We start from the raw sequence: 18,054 nt of genomic DNA, 5'->3' as shown, positions 1-18,054 counted from the left end.
CACAAGTGATGCTTTTTTAAAGCTCTCTGAAACTCCAAACACAATGGTGAAGAGGTTAACAGACACCTGTTTGGTACCCTTGATTTTTACACTCTCCTAGACTTTTAAAAGGATTATAATTTTTCAAATGATGAAAGAAGAAGCTGAAACTCCACACCAGTTTGATTTCCTTTCCTCTCTGTAATAGAGGCTCATTAATCCCAAATTTCAAACTGTGATATAACGACACCAGCAATCCACATCAAAAGCCAAGTGTCTAAGAGGAATGATTGGAATGACTGTAAATGAGTGTGTGTGTGTGTGTGTTTGGAGACACTCACAGTTCTTTCAGCTTGGGCAGCGTCTGAATGGCCTCTGGAAAGGTCTTCAGATTATTGAAGTTTAGATCCCTAAAAGGAGACAGCACAGATGAAAGTTAGTCACATTAGGACAAAACTAAACACTTAAGCTAAAGCAACTTTTATTGTTCTTTATACCTTCCTTGTACTGTATATTTAATAAAGCCGTATAATAAGGGCTATTTCTGTTCTATGTTTAAAGAAACACTAGACAACCATAACTGAAGATCATTTCTGGCTAAAAGACAAAAAATGTGTTTAGAGAAATCGACTGTACTGTTTACAGAGGCCAATCCGGACAGCCAGTCTGCTGATTTCTTCAGTGTGTTATTGTTTGTCTCAGCTGCCACATGATACACAACCTGGCATGATACTTCCTCTCTACCCCCTAATGCCCCTGTCCGGTGTCCCACTCTCCTCCCTAGGGGCACAGGACGTTGGCGTGTCCTCATCCTGTCCTAATTATGGTCAGAATAAGTAAATAAAGCAGAATCAGCGATGGCTATCTGCCTTCCCCTTCCCCTCGCCTCTTCCTCCCTGACGCGGTGGATGTTTGCTAAACGAACTGTGGTAAGTGGAGAGAGAGAACGGAGGCAATAAGGTAAAGCCAAAGGTCTTGAAAAGACTCCTTTGTCCTTTATCGGTATACTGTAAATCTTGCTTAACTCAGTTCAAGTGAAGCAGTAATGACTCATGAGTGTTGCCGGGCTTTAGGTGGAACTCTGATCACATCAAAATATATGAAGAAAATGCATATTACTATTTATTTGAACTTTCAGAATAACAGCTTACTGCACATACTGTACCAAGTGTCAAAGAAGGACTCGTCTATGCTACGTAATAAAATGCTTATAAATGCCATTAAGTCATAAACCTCATGTTTTGAAATGTCTTGCATGCTTTTTATTCATAATGAAATGCATGAGGTAACATTTCAGGCTCAAGGTTCAAGGATTACACCCTCTACTCTACACTGCATACAGGTTTTAAATAACTGAAGCTAAAGCATCCTTACAGAAAGCTCCCAACATTCTCTGCAATACTGAGTCTTGCAGAAGAGGGCGCTAGAGCAGCAGATAACTATCCTATCAAACACTGCATAACTATACTTGTACCCACATACAGTCTCTTGTCAAATTATGTAGCATGATGCTATTGATGACAGACCCACTGCAGCAGATATAAATGTAGTGTTGCATGCTGTTACAATCTCTTTAACGTCAGGAAGTGTGGCTACACATGTAGGTGAAGGGGAACAACTCACAATGTCTCCAGGTTGTCCAGCCCATTAAAGCAGTTTGTTCCAATCTCTTGGATTCGATTGTTGTGTAGATGCCTGAACAACACGGACAAACAAGATTTTAGAAGCTAGTATTTAGGCATTCATTAACATACACACAACCAATGGACAAAAATGTAAATTCTATACTATACTATACTATACGAAGATATTCATTTTGAGATTTGCTAAAGATTACATTTTAAAATATTATTAAATAATTCAGTGAATTTTAAAGATTAACTCTAGGTGTGCATTAGATGACTAAATAGGTGAACTAAATATAAAACTAAAAATAAAAAGGTGAACTAAATATAAAAATAAGGGAAATTACCATGCACCATTGAATATCAATATAAAACACCACACTCAAAAATTGTTATTGTCAATAATCAGTAAGGTGCACTAATGCTAAAGTGAGTATAATCTGAGAGGTAAAATTCATTTCTGCAGGTTTTATAAAGGAAAATTTACGACTCTTTATGAACAAGTAAAGAAAATTTAAGCAATAAATTGAATGGCACACAACCACATGATAAATAGAATAGAATACAACAAATATTAATTACTTTTTAATTTATTGAAAAAATAAATAAAAGCAAGGCTAAAACGACTTTTAAATCAAGATGAATTTATTCGAGAAGCAAAATGTAATAAAATAAAAAGTCTCGTTTCTTCAGAAACTGATAAAGCTAACTAATTTCAACCTAAATCTAATTAAATTAACTTAATCTTATCCCATTAACAGATATTTCTTTAGGTATAAACTTCAATTTCTCGGAACAAAAAGACTACATATGTTCAAGTTGCATCTCAAGTAAATGTATCCTGATTTAAGGATGTTTAGATATTTGTATTGGCAAACAAAACAAAAATACATTCATGTTTAGCAGTGAATGGAATATTTAGTGCCATGACTTTATAAATGTAAGACGTTTTGTGGCCATCATTTATGAAAGGGCGAATTAAGACTTTAAGAGCTGAAGAAACCCTCTAAAAGAATAGCATCTCATCTATGCAGAATCAATTTAGATGACAAGGGATCTATTTCGCTTGAATTTTCCAGTCATTAAAAAGATGCACTTCTCAGCAGAACACCAACACAAACATCTTCTGTCCCTGGAAGATAACTCCTCAGCTGTTTTGCTGAGCACTTCACCGCACAGGTCTGTGTGTTTGTTCAGTCTACTTAACGGATTAATTGGCCTCCACTCCTAAGACAAATATTTTCCAGCAGCTGGAATGTAATTGGTAAATCAGACCCACATAGAAGCTTCCAGAAGTAAGGCACGGAGAGCGAGAGAGCGAGAGAGAGAGAGAGAGAGAGGGTCTATAGCCTCTGTTTGACTTTGCAAGACACAAGGGTCCATTTTACTTTCCCCTGTTTTCTCTCTCTAAAATCGTCCATCCACGCCACTGTTTACTTGCATGTGTACTTAACCATGTGCAAGTGTATTTGCATGAGTGTTTTACGAGCCACCTAGGACTACAGTTAGTGTAGCGCATTGATGGATTTAACTGATGTGTGTTAAAGGGCAACGAGGGAAGGTCAATTTCTCAGTGTTAAAAGTAGGATCTTATGAATTCCTCTGGTGTGTGGGACCAAAATGGCAGAGTACTCACAGAACAACGAGGCTGGAGAGGTTGGCAAAGGCGTTGTCAGGGATGTGTGTGATCCGGTTGAGGGCCAGCGTCAGGGCCTGCAGGTTACTCTGGTGCCGTAGCGGCCCGACGGGAACCTCGGTCAGGCTGTTGTCATCTAGCCAGAGGTGCCTGAGCTGCTGCAGACCCTCAAAACTGTCCTCAGGCACTGACGTGATCTGGTTAGCATCCAATCGCCTGCACAGATCGTGAAAGAGGTTTCTTCAAGGTGATGAGGATAGAGCATAAATGAGTTGAAAATGTTTTACGTGATGAAACAGACGCTTCGACAAACGCCACTGGGTGAGCGTGCATATTGGGAATAACAGTGTGCTATCAAGTAGGTGCTAAAACATCAGTTAGCACTCAGTCTCCGAACACTGTGCTGTTAAAGAAGCACAAGCCATTTCCATGATCTCACTGCACTGGCCTCCCTTTTTCACACTGTCCATCCGGGAACATCAAAACTGGCCCCACTAAAGGGCCCCTTCGATTGGTTTATGAGAAAAGAGGACCACACCTTTCAGGCCTGAGGGCTAATGACCGAAATAAACAGTGCTGTGTCAAATACTGTGGATGCTTAAAGGATCTGACTCAGTATGGATATACTTTATCAACCAGTGTGAGTTGCACATGACCTCGGAAGACTATGAATAAAGTGCACAAGTCACGTGGAGCATTTTCTATTTCAATTTTCTATTCTAAGTTAGGGCTAATCATAGGGAGGAAGGGTTTGATGGGTAATACTGGTGGGGTGGTGACTTCCTGTTTATGAATGACTGACACTGACTAAGCTATACTCTCCCTCCCCTGAAGATTGTACAATTAAAAAACACAAAAGGGTAGAGCATGCGTAGGTGTAGATCTCAGTTAGAACAAGAACTAAGCCTTATAACCTTTTCACTGCAACTTTAAGTATGGGAACACACACACACACACGCACACACACACACACACACACACACACACACAGTCCGTTATCAGACTTAGCTGAGCTGTCTAATGCCTACCTAGATATCCTAACTCAAACAGAACCTCAGAAATATCTCAATTTTTGAACACTTTGTCCATCGAACAAAATGACATCACAAGTCTACTCGCTTGTTGATGTGTCTGACAATTTTGGAATAAATTACTTCAGTATATAAGAAAAAATTTAAATTGTATCAGGTTTTTAGTTGAAACGCTAAATATAACTGTAGAAGTCGGACAGTCAACATGTCATAATCATTGACATTAACACAAAGGATAAATGTGTAACTAACACTAATGGGCAAAATAAAATTATTTTGTACAAATGTAATGATATTTTGTTTATGGATGATCATTTAAAATTTGTCAAATTGTTTGTACTACCGTCTGATCCAGCACTTTCATTTTTTGAGATTACTGGATGGCTTCTGGGAAACAGACCGAACAACTCTTTATTCTTGGAATACCTAGTAACCAAATTGCATGTACCACAACAACACCTTAATCTTAGAAATAAGCCAAAAAAAGGAGGTTTATATGTCACAGACAGTTCAGTAAGTTTGACAGCTAAAATGGTGGATAACGACAAAGCTTCTCAGCAACTGATTTGGATAATCAATCATTAATCTGTAGTAAAGTCAACTCTATATACCATACAAAAAAAATTCCTCTTGTAAATCACACAGCGGGGTCCTTTCAACTGATTAACATTTGATAAGTGATCACTAAGCTAATCACGATTCTCCATTAAGCATATACATTACATTTACATCTGTTCCTTTTGTTCTATTTTTAATTAGTCTGAGCTATTTCTATTGACACTTTTTCACTGAGCTTGCCTTAATTGCTTTCTATGTACAACACATCAAGCATATGCATATGTCGCCTTAAAATGTTCCATACTGTATACAGTCAGCTCACTATATGGGCACAGAAACATACACAGTGGGGAGATTATGAATGCCTTTGTTCAATGGAAATATATTACAGAGGTCTAGTGGATCTATCGAATGAAAATATAAACAGCTCATAATTGTTCACAATGGCCTTGCGTGGAGTAATGTGTGCACAGTGTACTTTAAGCTTAGTCTCACTAGTTAAATAAACTTCTAGTGCTCTCTCAGGCCATTCGAAGAAAGGAGGACTAAAGAGTGAAAACCAGTTTTTTAATACATGCACTGTTCCCCTTTTTTTTTCTGAGTGCAAGTCTTTAGGAAAAACATTTCAGCACTCCGAGGCATTTGTGTGAGATACAGTGAGAGATCATCTCAACTGACATGTGCTTTGGATATGAACTCTGGCTCACTTTCGGCTTTGGCACGTTTGAGAATGTTTGATTCTCCGCTCTACACAGACATGAAGCTCACACAATGTGGGCATAATGTGGGGCCGGTGAGTGATAGGTAAACTGAAATCAGTGAATGAATGACACAATCTGGCATTCAAAGTCCCTTATAGATCTATCCCAAAACGGACAGTTAATTTGTGAATTGAACTGAATTACAATTCAGGAGTCGACTCCGGAGGCTCTTATCTATGGAGATATAGATCTGTCAGCTGCAGCTGAAGGCTGTGCATGCTGCTTGTTTTGAACGTACAGATCTAGGCATGTCCACATCAGCCACTTCCAAACCTGAGCGTGCACACGCTAACAAACACATATAGTACAAGATTCACAGAGAAAAGGGTTGGGTGGCACAGACGAGAGATATTCATTTAAGATCTATATCTCCAAGGAAACATTTGGCCACAGGAGCAGTTGTAATGTAACACATTAGCAGCTCCATGTTTGTTACGATTTATTACTTTGTAAGCATTTTCCGATCATAAGGATAATTGTTCATGATAATGAATTGCTCTTTGGTCTGTTGCATGGCTAGGAAACCACAGAATTGACTTTTGAGGTTACAAGAATAAGATCTTTACCGGATCACTGCAAACTGTGGCACAGGCAGCCACTTGAAATTATAGATGGACCTAGGATTATAATTGTGGTTTTGGAAACTGTTTGAGTGAGGAGAGGCAGTCATATTTCTAGAACATATCCGTAGCATCAACTGCTCAAACTAGGGATGCAAAGAATGTTGGCCAGCTGAAACTTTAAAAAAAGAAAAGAAAAATTAAAAGAAAGAAGGAAATGGTCCTTTCAAATTTAAATTCAATAACAGAATCATCGGCATGGAAGAAAAAGCAGTGTGCACATGAAAAGATCCAGCTTTGATGAGATTTAATTTAAACACGGGCTGTTAATGGATAATATACTGATAGGAAAGAGGTTGAGTTTTATAGTTGTTGAGACAAGCACACCTCAGTATTCACAATAGATAAGAGCTGACAGACAAACACACTATTGTTGAAAAGCTTAGGCTCAATATTTGATGAACGGCATAAATTCAGTGACAATGACATTTCTAATTCATCTATGTGTGTGTATATATATATATATATATATATATATATATAATAAATGCTGCTCTTGGAACCTTCTATTTAGCAAAAATATTATCATGGTTAAAAATAAAATATTAAGTAGGACGATTTTTAAGATTAAATGTAACTTTAGCTTTGCCATCACAGGCATAAATAAAAATACATTACATACTGTAATATCCCAAAATATTCAAATATTTTGTTCCATTTAAATATATATTTTAATGGAACAAAATATTTGAATATTTTGGGATATTACAGTATGTAATGTATTTTTGATCAAATAAATGCAGCCTTGGTAAGAATAACAAAAAAAAAAAAAAAAAAAACTTTTGAATAAAAGCACAGACATTTTGAAATATGAAAAAAAAAAAATGTTATTTTAAACATATGCTAATTTAGAATGGTTTTGGTTTTCAGTACCAGCTTTTACCAGAATGCATCACTGGCTACAACCAAAAATGTATTAGTCGATCTATCAAACACCGTGAAAGCAGAACTGCAGTAAGGGGTGAAATAAAGGGGTTTTTCTGGTGTTTTCTACAGGCTTTGACTCCACCTGGTTCCCCACAGCAATGTTACAGTAATTAGGAGTTTTTTTTTTTTTTTTTTGGTAGCCTGATTAGTGCAGCTGAAGAACCTGTGCAGAAAGCCTGCAGGGTGAACACATTCCCGGAGGACTGCCCCCTTCCTTCTCTCATGTGTCTCTCGTCCTTGGCCTCTGCTCTGACTATATTCCCACTCTTTCTCTCATCGTCCATGCTGAGGGGCAGAAGGCCCGTTGATTGACAGGTCGTTCTCTAAGGCATTATCCCAAAGCAGATGGACTGTGCCAAAACACATTACTTTAGCACCACAGGGAAAAAGAAAAGGAAAAACACACAACATGAGGGGGAGCGATAGAGAGAGAGACGAAGAGATCTGGAGAGGTGATAATGGTTCAGAGCTGATTTTTTAAACATACATTGACCCACAGCAGAAACAGCAGCTGGACTAAGTCTCTTTTGAGACAAAGTTAGAGGACAAACACACAAACAAAAAATGCAAGTAACAGAAACACTAATGCAGCTGAGACATTTCCATGTAAATATAAAATAATACATTAATTCTCACTATTAACTACTTGTTTATTAGCATGCCTATTATTAACATATTAGTTGTGTATTAGTGCTTATAAACCACATACAGTATTCTGAATGACCATATTCTACATCCCTAATCCTACCCAATACCTAAACCTAACAACTACCTTACTAACTATTAAGAACCAGCAAATTAGTAGATTATTGAGTCAAATAATAGGTAAAGGTTTGTTAATACTGAGAACTGGACCTTAAAATAAAGAGTGACCATCATTTCTAAATAAAATCAATAATCTCTATCTTACTATACCTTACTGACCCCAGTTGTTTTGATGATAGTTTACACTGAAATATTTGTTCAAGAAAATGAGTGAGATGCTTACAAAGACTGCAGGGCATGGAGATTCTTGAGAGCTGCGCTTGGGACAGTCTTCAACTGATTGTTCTGAAGCATTCTGAAAAAGAAGTTTAAAACACCACCATTATATACTGTGTGCACCTCTATATCACAACACAACAAATATGCACTTCAAGATTTCTCCATAATTATAAGCTCTAGTATTGATTTATGTTGTGTCGTGTTCTGAGTTAATCAAGGTGCATATCTTGCTTCCTCTACCCTATCGGCTCTCTGGCGTCACTCAAATGGCATAGGCCACGGGGACAGCTTTTCCCACTCAGTGCCAGGCCACAGCACACACAAGTACACACTAACACACACATATACAATTACACACATGCAGCCCAGCCAAGAGGCATTCACAAACACACGACCACAGCAAATAAAAACTGGTCTCAAATCATCTCCAACATCTATAGCTCCAAAGCCCTTGGCTTTTGGTGCACAACCAGTTTCTCTAAATCAATTCCCACTAGAGTGTTTGGATGAGCTGTAACAGCACCATGGGGCTTTGAAACAGCCCTGGATGAGGGCAGGAAGAGGAAAAGTGAGCTTTATGTAAATCATGGCTGAGGGGACCAGGCAGCTGATAAGCTGCATTTGAATTCGCTCACAAACACCTGAAGGATAAAATACAGTATAAGTTACCGCAAAGAGAGAGAGAACACATCACGCTGTATCATGATGAAAGGTACTCTATCAGACACTGACAGACTCGCTGATCCAGTAGCAGCGAAATTCCTGTTAGTTACACAACACCACTTAACAACTCAACAAAACTCACAGCAGGATCTACTGCTCTCTCACTGCGCTGTACTCGATCTTCTCACTGGGTGAACGAGTAAGCCTGTATCAAATAGAGGTGTGTGTATGTGTGTGTGTGTGTGTGTGTGTGTTGAATACTTACAGGACTTTAAGCTGATGGAGTCCAGACAGAGCCTCTGGGTGGATGAATGCAAGGTCATTACCAGCCAAACGTCTACGAAGAGAGAAAGAGACATACTTCATATAAGCTAAAATGCAAAAAAAAAAAAAAGTCAGATATTCTGATGGAAAGCTGGAGAAAGGGTGTCAGAGGGACTGAAAGTGAAGTAATGAGAGGAAAGGAACAGTGAAGAAAGAGTGATTTAAAAACTAGGCTGGATGAGCTCCTACGACTTTCTTATTTTTTACATTTACATTTTTACTTTCACTAAGCACCACCTTAAGGCCATGTGTCCACCAAAGCATTTATAGCCAGCTGGAAACACCAGATGATCTGCTGAAAAAGCCTAGCTGTGAGTGCTTCTCTGTTTTCAGCTGAGACGCTTTGTTTGCTATAGTATTATAGAATATCCGCATTGCAAATTAAATGATTCTCCAAGTATTTTTTTTTTTTTTTAAATTGGTAATCCGGGGTTATTCCATCTGGTGAACACAAGGATGTTTGGAGACAAACAATATTAACTTCTCCATTGTTATTCAGTCGTAGTACAACCATGGTATGAAGGTTGGTCGGTGTGGTATTAGTAAAATTTTATTAGGTATAAATTAGGTATATATTAGGTGTTAAATTAGGTATATATATATTAGTAGCAACTAATATACAAAATATATATATATATTCGTCTAGCAGAAGAAACCCAGGAATTCCCTACAGTATAGCGGTAGCCGAATAAACAGAAGATTTAATGTCTTTCATTAATTCAACGTGACTAATAAACACACGACTACAACAATATATGGTTTATCTGAGTTTGTAATAATTTTTATTACAATAAAGTATATAATAATGCAATGCTAATCGACATTAACCTTTATCACTGCTTAGAATACTATGAAATATGTTGCGTGCCTTATTCTGTGTAAGAAACCACATCATCTCACGGAAAGATTTATTTCAAACACTTGGTTGACGTTATGAAGTGGGTTTGGAGTAAAAAATTTTTATTAAATGTGTTATTTTCACATGCTTTCAGATGGAGCAGCATTTACTGCACAGAGCCGTAGTTCACTGACAAGCTACACAAACAGCTTTTATAATTGCAGAACGATTTCTTTGATTTCATAATTGCGCGATTAAATCGTCTGCGATTATGAACGCAATTTTGCGTAGTTTGTCAGTGAACTACGGCTCTGTGTAGTAAATGTTGCTCATCTGAAAGCACGTGATGGAGATTTACTACAAATCACAGAAACGGCTTTACTGACAAGATGCGCAAGACAATTAATCGCAAAGCCCAATAATTTATACTATAAATTATTTACACACATATAAAGTAAATACATGATTTCATAGTGATTTCAAGGATCATGTTACATTGAAGACTAGAGTAGCGTCTGCTGTCAGCACAGGAATAAATTACATTTTAAAATATATTAAAGGGGTCATCGGATGCAAAATTCACTTTTACATGTTGTTTGAACCGAAATGTGTCTTGGCAGTGAGAGCACACAACCACCCTACAATGATAAAAATCCAACCAGTGTTCCTTTTTTTTTTTTTTTTATCCCAATAAATCATAACCACCGCCTCAGATCAAACTGTTCTCATACATTTGGCAGAGTGGACACAGTTCTGCACAGGCCCCTCTCACGATTTTTGATCGACACTGGTGTTTTACCTTAGACCTGCCCTTAGCTTGCTCTTTGTTGGCCAAAGCCTCTCCAGACTCTCTGTCTGACTGGGCAGCACAAATACCTAAGGACGTGTCAGAATGTGATGGTCGGAATGAATGTGCTGTGGAGTTGATGAGCTCTGATTGTACAGATATGTTTTGGGCTGGACAACACTTACCCTGACACCTTCTATTCAGAAAGAATCTAGTGGACATCTTGAGTCAGAATTTCAGATGGCGTGTGAAGGCATGTTACACAGGTTAAGCTGTACTGCATAATAGGATGTAAATTGTTTGTATACATGCATTTTTCAGTGCTGCATGTGCCATTAGAGTGTTTGTGTGTGGTAAGGCAGGCAGAAGGTCCACATAACTTCACCAAATCAGGCCTGAGAGATTAACACCAGATTTATCAGCCACTGAAACTGGAGTCAGAGAACTCTCTCACACTCTTCTACTGTAACTCTCTTATCGTCTCTCTCTCTCTCTCTCTATCTGTTAGGAGCATAAATAGGCCACAGTGTTTCAGAAAGAACAGAAAGCCTTCCATTTGGCCTTCTCATCACAGGAAGTGCTGGACAGCACACATTTATCTGGATGTTTACAGCATCAGGACGTGTTAACTGCCCCTTGGTGGCCCTAAGATGCATGTCTGAAATAAATCAAATCTAAAATATAATATACAAACAAAACATTTGCTTTGTGATTATTTCAATTTAAAAAACAAAAACACATTCAATTTCCATCCTCACTATAGCACCACCTGTGTGTGGAAGTAACCAAACTGAGAGAAAAGTCTTCAATGAGTTCTTCTGGCAATATCAAGCTGCACCAAGTAATTTTGTTTTTGTTACTGAATTTTCCATGACTATCATCTAGACCTATTTTCCATTGACAAATATAAAAGCTGCAACAAACTGAATTTTTTGAGGACTTGAAATGTTATTTTCTTACTCCTCTGCTGCCAAAAAAAATAAAAATAAAAAGACAGCACAACCAAAAACAAAAAGCAAAGTAAAACAAAAATAACACAAAACAAAACAAAGTTGGATGTGAAATGGAGCATAACGAGAACTGGCAAAGAATCAAGGGATAATTTGCCAACTGTGCAACTGCTGTTAAGAAGAATAAAGGACTTCTTGGGAAAAAATTATGATGCACCTTTCAGGGTAAAAATTCAGAGTCTTTTTACAGTGCTGCTTTTCTCTAAAACACCCATAATACCAAAGTATATACGTGGATAACTATCTTATGGCACCATGTCTCCATTATTCACCTGTAGACCTGGAGAAAGACAAACAGGCAGGAAAAACAACTAGAGACACTAGATAATACAGCTGGAATTATGATGGTGAGGACATGACAGGGGTGGCTTATCAGTCAGCTGGATCATAGGGGTTCAGCTTCATAGTGTTGAAATATTGCCACATACAAGAAGATGGATGGAGGGAGAAAACACAGGGAGAGATGGAAAAGACTGCTGAGACACTGAAAAGTTAAAATGATGAACCGTCACACGGGCTTTGACAGAATATCTGTCTCTCTACAACCACGACACAAACCCCAAATTACACAATCAACTGCTGTCCAACTGCGTTCTTGTTTACATCAACACATTTGTTGTGGCACACCAATGCGGTCGAGTTAGCCTGCGGGAAACAGAGACGTTTTCTCGATCCACATCTCTCTCTCTCTCTCTCTCTCGACATCGTTCGGGTTTGGCTGTGTCTCAAAGCCACCAGATTTGGCCAGGCTTCCATGGGTGGATTCTTAAGCACACACTCATCGTCACTACTCAGCAGTCTGATGCGTTGAGAGGGGAGATGTCACCCCTGATCTCGATTTGTCTGGAACTAATCTAAGTCTCATTCTGTGGTCAGTGTGTTGCCAAAGCTGTGTAGTGCTACTCCGGCGTGTTGCTTTAGTTACCACTTCAGTGAGCAAGGCAACTGTCATGTGACCTGCTGAAGGCTTCAGCCAAGATAGAATTACCTATAGCAAATTACAAATTAACTAATAAGACAATGCAATGCAATTCATCCTTTCTGGCATCGTCAAATTGTCCTACTGTATTGTTTAGGACACACCCAGCGAAGCTGGTTTCAGATTGGTCCAAGTGACATCATTTTGAAACCACAGACTCTGATGGTGAAATTTTCAAGTGCTTTAATGGTCAACTTTTATATAAGTTTAAAACATGTACTTCCAGTTCAGACCTTTCATTAATGAAAAATAACTGCAGTCTTTGCAACTGTACTGTAGGTCACTGTAGAAATATCTTTACAGTATATATCATCATTATGGTTGGGAATTTTCCGGTTCCAATTCTGGTTCCAATTCTCGTTCCATTTAACATCATTAAACATCTATTAAAAAAAATAGTGGGAAGGAAAAAGGCACAATACTCAACTACTAAATGCTCAGTACTGTTTATTACTTACTGTCAACTTAATTTAAAGGTTGACAATGTCAAAATTCTACATGTATTACAGTATACACATTTTCCGATTCCATTTAAATTAACTATTATTATGGTTTTTTTTTTTACTATTTTAACTTCATTGAATGTAGTGTCGCTGGAAGGTAGGTACTAAGTAATGTTGAGTAATGCAAGTCCATCAATCAGCATGTGCCGTGACGTCATTGCAGTGCGCTTTCAGTCAAAGAAAGGCGTTGCGTTTTCATGAGGACCAATTTACAAGAGCTACATTGGATAAACAAACCGAAAGTGGAATGAATCTGCGCTAGTTTGGGCTGTGCAGACCGTTTATCTGCTCGAGCAGAATCAAAATCTCTGTGAAAACTTGAGAAGCATTCACATTCAGCGAACAATTCTGGTAAAGCTGATATCAGAACAAATGCCACTGATGTGGAAACCAGGAAAAACATTGTTCATTAAACACAAAATCTCCACCTTTGACCATGGATTTAACAGTAAAGCTACAGGGACAACTTGTGGGAGAAATGGTCTAATGAGATGTGATTTCGAGTGATTTTAAATGCTTCACACAACTTTTCCCAGAACTTCAATGCTTTAAGTAAATGTGACGATATTGGTTCTTTCTTAATAGGTTTCCCCCATGAATAAAACTAAAAGATTTATTATGTAGGAAAGCAAATACTTATAAAAAAAAAAAAAAAAAAAAAAGATTAAATGACCACTATTAGATGGCTGCAGAGAAGTACTTATAGGCCATTTCCACTCCCTAATATAGCCTATATATTTTTGCATTCATTAAATTATATTTAGACATTATGAATGACAGTAACAAAAGTATATTTTATCAGATGTAATATATTTATTGCATCTGTAAGACGTCTGCTAAAGATCTGGGAATCATCTGCTGTGTAAGGTCTCAGAAGCAGTTTTACATGCATTCTAATAAATGTCTATTTGACATCTGACAGGAAACATCTTAGAGACGTACTGCAGACGAACAAGCACTCTTAAAAATACATCTTGCATATGTAAATGCATGACATTAGATCGACATCTCTGAGATGTACATGTGTGATTAGGGTGAGTGCTTTACTGTCAGCGGCTGGTGCCACCTTCTGTAGAACTTAATGGCACTGGTGCTGGTGTCCTCAAACGCTAAGCTGGAGACCTACAGTGGTTGTCGAAGTCAGAAAAGTCCTAACGTTGTTAGAAGAATGTTGTCTGTGGTATATTTTCACTGCAAAACAATAGGAAATGCCGCAAAAATTTTGAGAAAAGCCGCAGCTGCAGTCATTTTGATCGCAAAAATCACACAAAAAAATCTTGAAATCCTGGAGGGACTGCCCTATTTTACTTTTTTTTTTTTTATAATTATCATTATTATATTTTGCTTAAATACTGTTTTGATTGTTGTACAGTAAAAAGTTACAATAGTAATATTTAGTATATTTTTTATTTGTAAAAACCAAGTATTCTTTGCTCTTTTTTTGTATGGATATAGGCTACTTTAAAATCTTGCAATGTAAATGTAGCTGCTGAGTGGTTACAACAGTCCAGGATGTGTTTAAAAATAAATTTAAGCCCAGAAAGTGAACTCCTGACCCTCGTGATTAACCACACCCATTGTGACCACTGAACCATGAGCAACCTGACAAAGAGCATCTGGCACAATACAGTGCTGTACAGGACCCAGAGACCTCGCGCACCCCCAGCCCATTCCCAGATAGCACACGCTTCTGAAAACGCCAGTTGTCACGGAAACCATTGTTTTGCCCTCCTTCTTCCTGCCATGCATTCCTTCTCACAATGCGTTGAAAAGCAAATTGGCCTTTGACAAAGCGCTGGAGGACTGTTTGGGAACGAGAGCTGAGGAGATTGGAGTGGATGAAAGACACACGAGGGTAAGAAAACACACTCCAATCAAACGAATAAAAAAAAAAAAAAGGGAAAAAACAGAGGAAAAGAGCGAACTGCGAGGGGGGGCCGTCTCTGGGAGCTGGTCATTTCAGCAGTCTGAAAGCGCAGGTACCTGATATCACTTAGATGTTATCTGCCCTTCCTGCAGATGGGCAGACGCGGGATGAGTGAAGGAGTAAAGAAAAGACAGACACAAAGAAAAAGATCAGTCACTCACACCCAATCAGAGTTCAGAACTTACTTCAAACATGTGGATTCAGCCACTCCAAAACGGTCTAAAACAGCACGTGTCTGTTCCTTTAATGTCACTGACACACTACAGATAAGGCCATCCTGAGATGCTCTGACTAACAGTACTTCAAGCTATAAGACAGATGTGCAGCAACACAATGATGGAGCCGTGGGTGGCCAAATCTGTTCCCCGCTTATTATTATTTAAAAAAAAAAAAGCGGAGACTTTGTTTCATACCAAAAGTAACCTGTTGGAGCGTTGTGAGTTTCCTCTTTGCTCCGTGATGTAACTAAATGGGGCGGGGCCTTTGTAAAGGGTCAATTTATGTTATACTTGAATTAGTGCTGTTATACTGAATATTCACCTGAGAGGATTTTCTGTGGAAATAAGCCCTGAATCCTCATATAACAGCACTAAAGCATTAACAGTGATTGCACAGTCAAAGTGTCTGGAAGTCGTACATTTTCAATGATAGTTGGCAAATCTGAGGTGACATGAGAAACACTGTTCATCAGACTTTAATTTGTGATAATGGACAGTGAAACAATGTGGTGGCTAGCAAAAGAAATGAAGACAATGGAGTTCACGTAATGAGACCAGCAGCCGTTTAATGGATGCCATGTGGATTACGCCGTTTCTGCAGTTCTATAAACATTTTAAAATCTCAAAATAGACAAGAGTATTCAAGAATAATGACAAAAAGATCATCTCAGATCATCGTGGAACTGTTCCATACATAATCTTTCTAGGACGGTGTTTGAAAAAAGTATCAAGCATACGTAAGAAAAAGAAAACAGAGCTTGAGGCAAAGTAGTGAAAGAGAGGGAAAACAGAACTCATCCTCACAGTTCTTCCAGATAGGGCAGGTTTCTGAAGACATTAGCAGGCAGCTCAGTGATGTTGTTCATGCTGATATCCCTATGGAAACAGAAGAACAAATGCTTGTAGTCAGTGGTTGAGAGGCATGGCTTCTATAGGTTAACACAACATAAACAATTTACATTTGCTGTTTGGATGCATTTCTGTTTGACTTTTCATTTTCTGGTTCACATTGTTTACATTGACTGCTTCACGGTTTTGCATGGAAGAGAATAATGGATGATTTCATACTGTGATTTTGCTCGCTTTGGGTTTGAGCTGACTTACCAACATAACTTAAACTGGCCTTGTGCAGACACTCATTTTAAACAGAGCTAGATTTCATGCTCGTATCATGATTTATTCAAAGGTGCTCCCTCCCCAATCCAAAAAGGCCATTTGTTAAAAATAAACAGTAAAAAATAGGCATGTGAAACTGTAGCAACTAGACATGTTGCATTTGAAACCTTGAGGAAAAATTAAAAGCTTTTTTGCAATATAATTATAGTACTGTAAATGCATTTTAAATATAAAATCTAGTAAAAAAAAAAAAGAGAGAGAGAGAGAGATTAAAATGACCCCTATAACACAGTATAACTACTCAAAATCCTGTCATGGGGCAACATAGAGTATTTCATTTTGACTAAAATTTCTTTAAGCGGTCCGTCCCACAGCTGATGTTCATGCTTTACAAGTTCAAACAGAGATCTGTATGTCTGTGACGACTGATAAGACCTGAATCCAGATCAGACAGTGAGATCAAGCATCATGCAACAGTAATAGAAGAAGCAGAGTCTATTTGATGTCATCAGCACTGCACTATGGTGATTTACCTCTCATCGTGCAAGTATGACATCAGAGGCTTACAAGTGTTTGGCTGGGAGTAAAAGTATGAATTTCCTCCTAAAAATCTCCCGCTCTGTCGCTCTACCTCAGATCCACATTACTGGCACATATCTCAGTACATTGTGCAAATATAACAGCGACCCCATTCGTCTGACCCCAGTGAATTCTTTAGAATTTATGGTTATTAGGAAAGGGTTACTGAACTATTTTTTAACAACTTGATTCTCATTAAATCTAATTTGCTAATTCATTTCTAATGAGGTGGATCATATTCACACTGACATTTAATAATAATAATAAAAAAAATCTCCAAAGTGTGCCCTATATACAGCTAAATAATCTTGAATTCTGTCAGATTTCTGAACAAAAACTACTGTTTGTATAACTTTCACCATGCATACATCATGCCTGACAAATTTATTTTATGGTGTATCATGTTGCTTCATAAAAGTCTATTTAAAAAAAAGATGGCTTGACAAATAGGTTCATAGAGCTGTTTTGTTAGGCAAATTGTAAAAGATGACCAGGGGCTAATTTTATTGTGCTTTTTGTCCTCTTGAAGTTTAAGAGCCTCTAATTATCATACTTTTAGACTGAATGGAAAAGAGTAACATTAAACTGCTACAGAAAAATAAAGAAAAATCATTCAGTGAACAATTTCATTAAAGTGTGCCCCTATTATGGGTAGTGAAAGGTTCATATTTTGGTTTTGGGAGTCCCCAATAACAGGTTGACATGCATTTTCCAAACCCCTCCTTTCCCTGACGCTAATCTGTGGTGATTGGTCTCATTTTCATTTAATCTTGCCTGTAATGCCTGATGAAGCAGTGTTTGTGAGCGCAGTGCTGCTTTGTGTACCGAGTCACCAGGGAAACCGCTATTTTTACCGCTCCAAAAGCAGCACCTAGTGGCGAAGAATGAATTTGCATTTTCATTCAGACCAACAAGTGGGCGACAATATGCTAATGATTCATGTTGACGTCAACATGAAATGGCTTGGGATTCATTTTAAAAATGACTCG

General features: G+C 38.0%; 1 protein-coding gene across 1 annotated transcript in view; it reads right to left on the bottom strand.

Annotated features, from left to right (window-relative positions):
• The window catches only part of lgr4 (leucine-rich repeat containing G protein-coupled receptor 4), a 45,376-nt gene that overhangs the window by 9,026 nt on the left and 18,296 nt on the right, over positions 1 to 18,054 (bottom strand). The window contains exons 3-8 of the mRNA XM_052561216.1: positions 16,175 to 16,246; positions 9,050 to 9,121; positions 8,126 to 8,197; positions 3,241 to 3,456; positions 1,603 to 1,674; positions 321 to 389 (exon numbers count right to left, since the gene is read on the bottom strand). Of these exons, the coding sequence (XP_052417176.1) occupies positions 321 to 389; positions 1,603 to 1,674; positions 3,241 to 3,456; positions 8,126 to 8,197; positions 9,050 to 9,121; positions 16,175 to 16,246 (573 nt within the window). The remainder of the gene's footprint in view (positions 1 to 320; positions 390 to 1,602; positions 1,675 to 3,240; positions 3,457 to 8,125; positions 8,198 to 9,049; positions 9,122 to 16,174; positions 16,247 to 18,054) is intronic.

This window comes from Carassius gibelio, chromosome B7 (assembly GCF_023724105.1).
Source record: "Carassius gibelio isolate Cgi1373 ecotype wild population from Czech Republic chromosome B7, carGib1.2-hapl.c, whole genome shotgun sequence".
NCBI lineage: Eukaryota > Metazoa > Chordata > Actinopteri > Cypriniformes > Cyprinidae > Carassius > Carassius gibelio.
The sequence above is the reverse complement of the archived record's forward strand: the minus strand, read 5'-3'. Positions and strand labels throughout refer to the sequence as shown.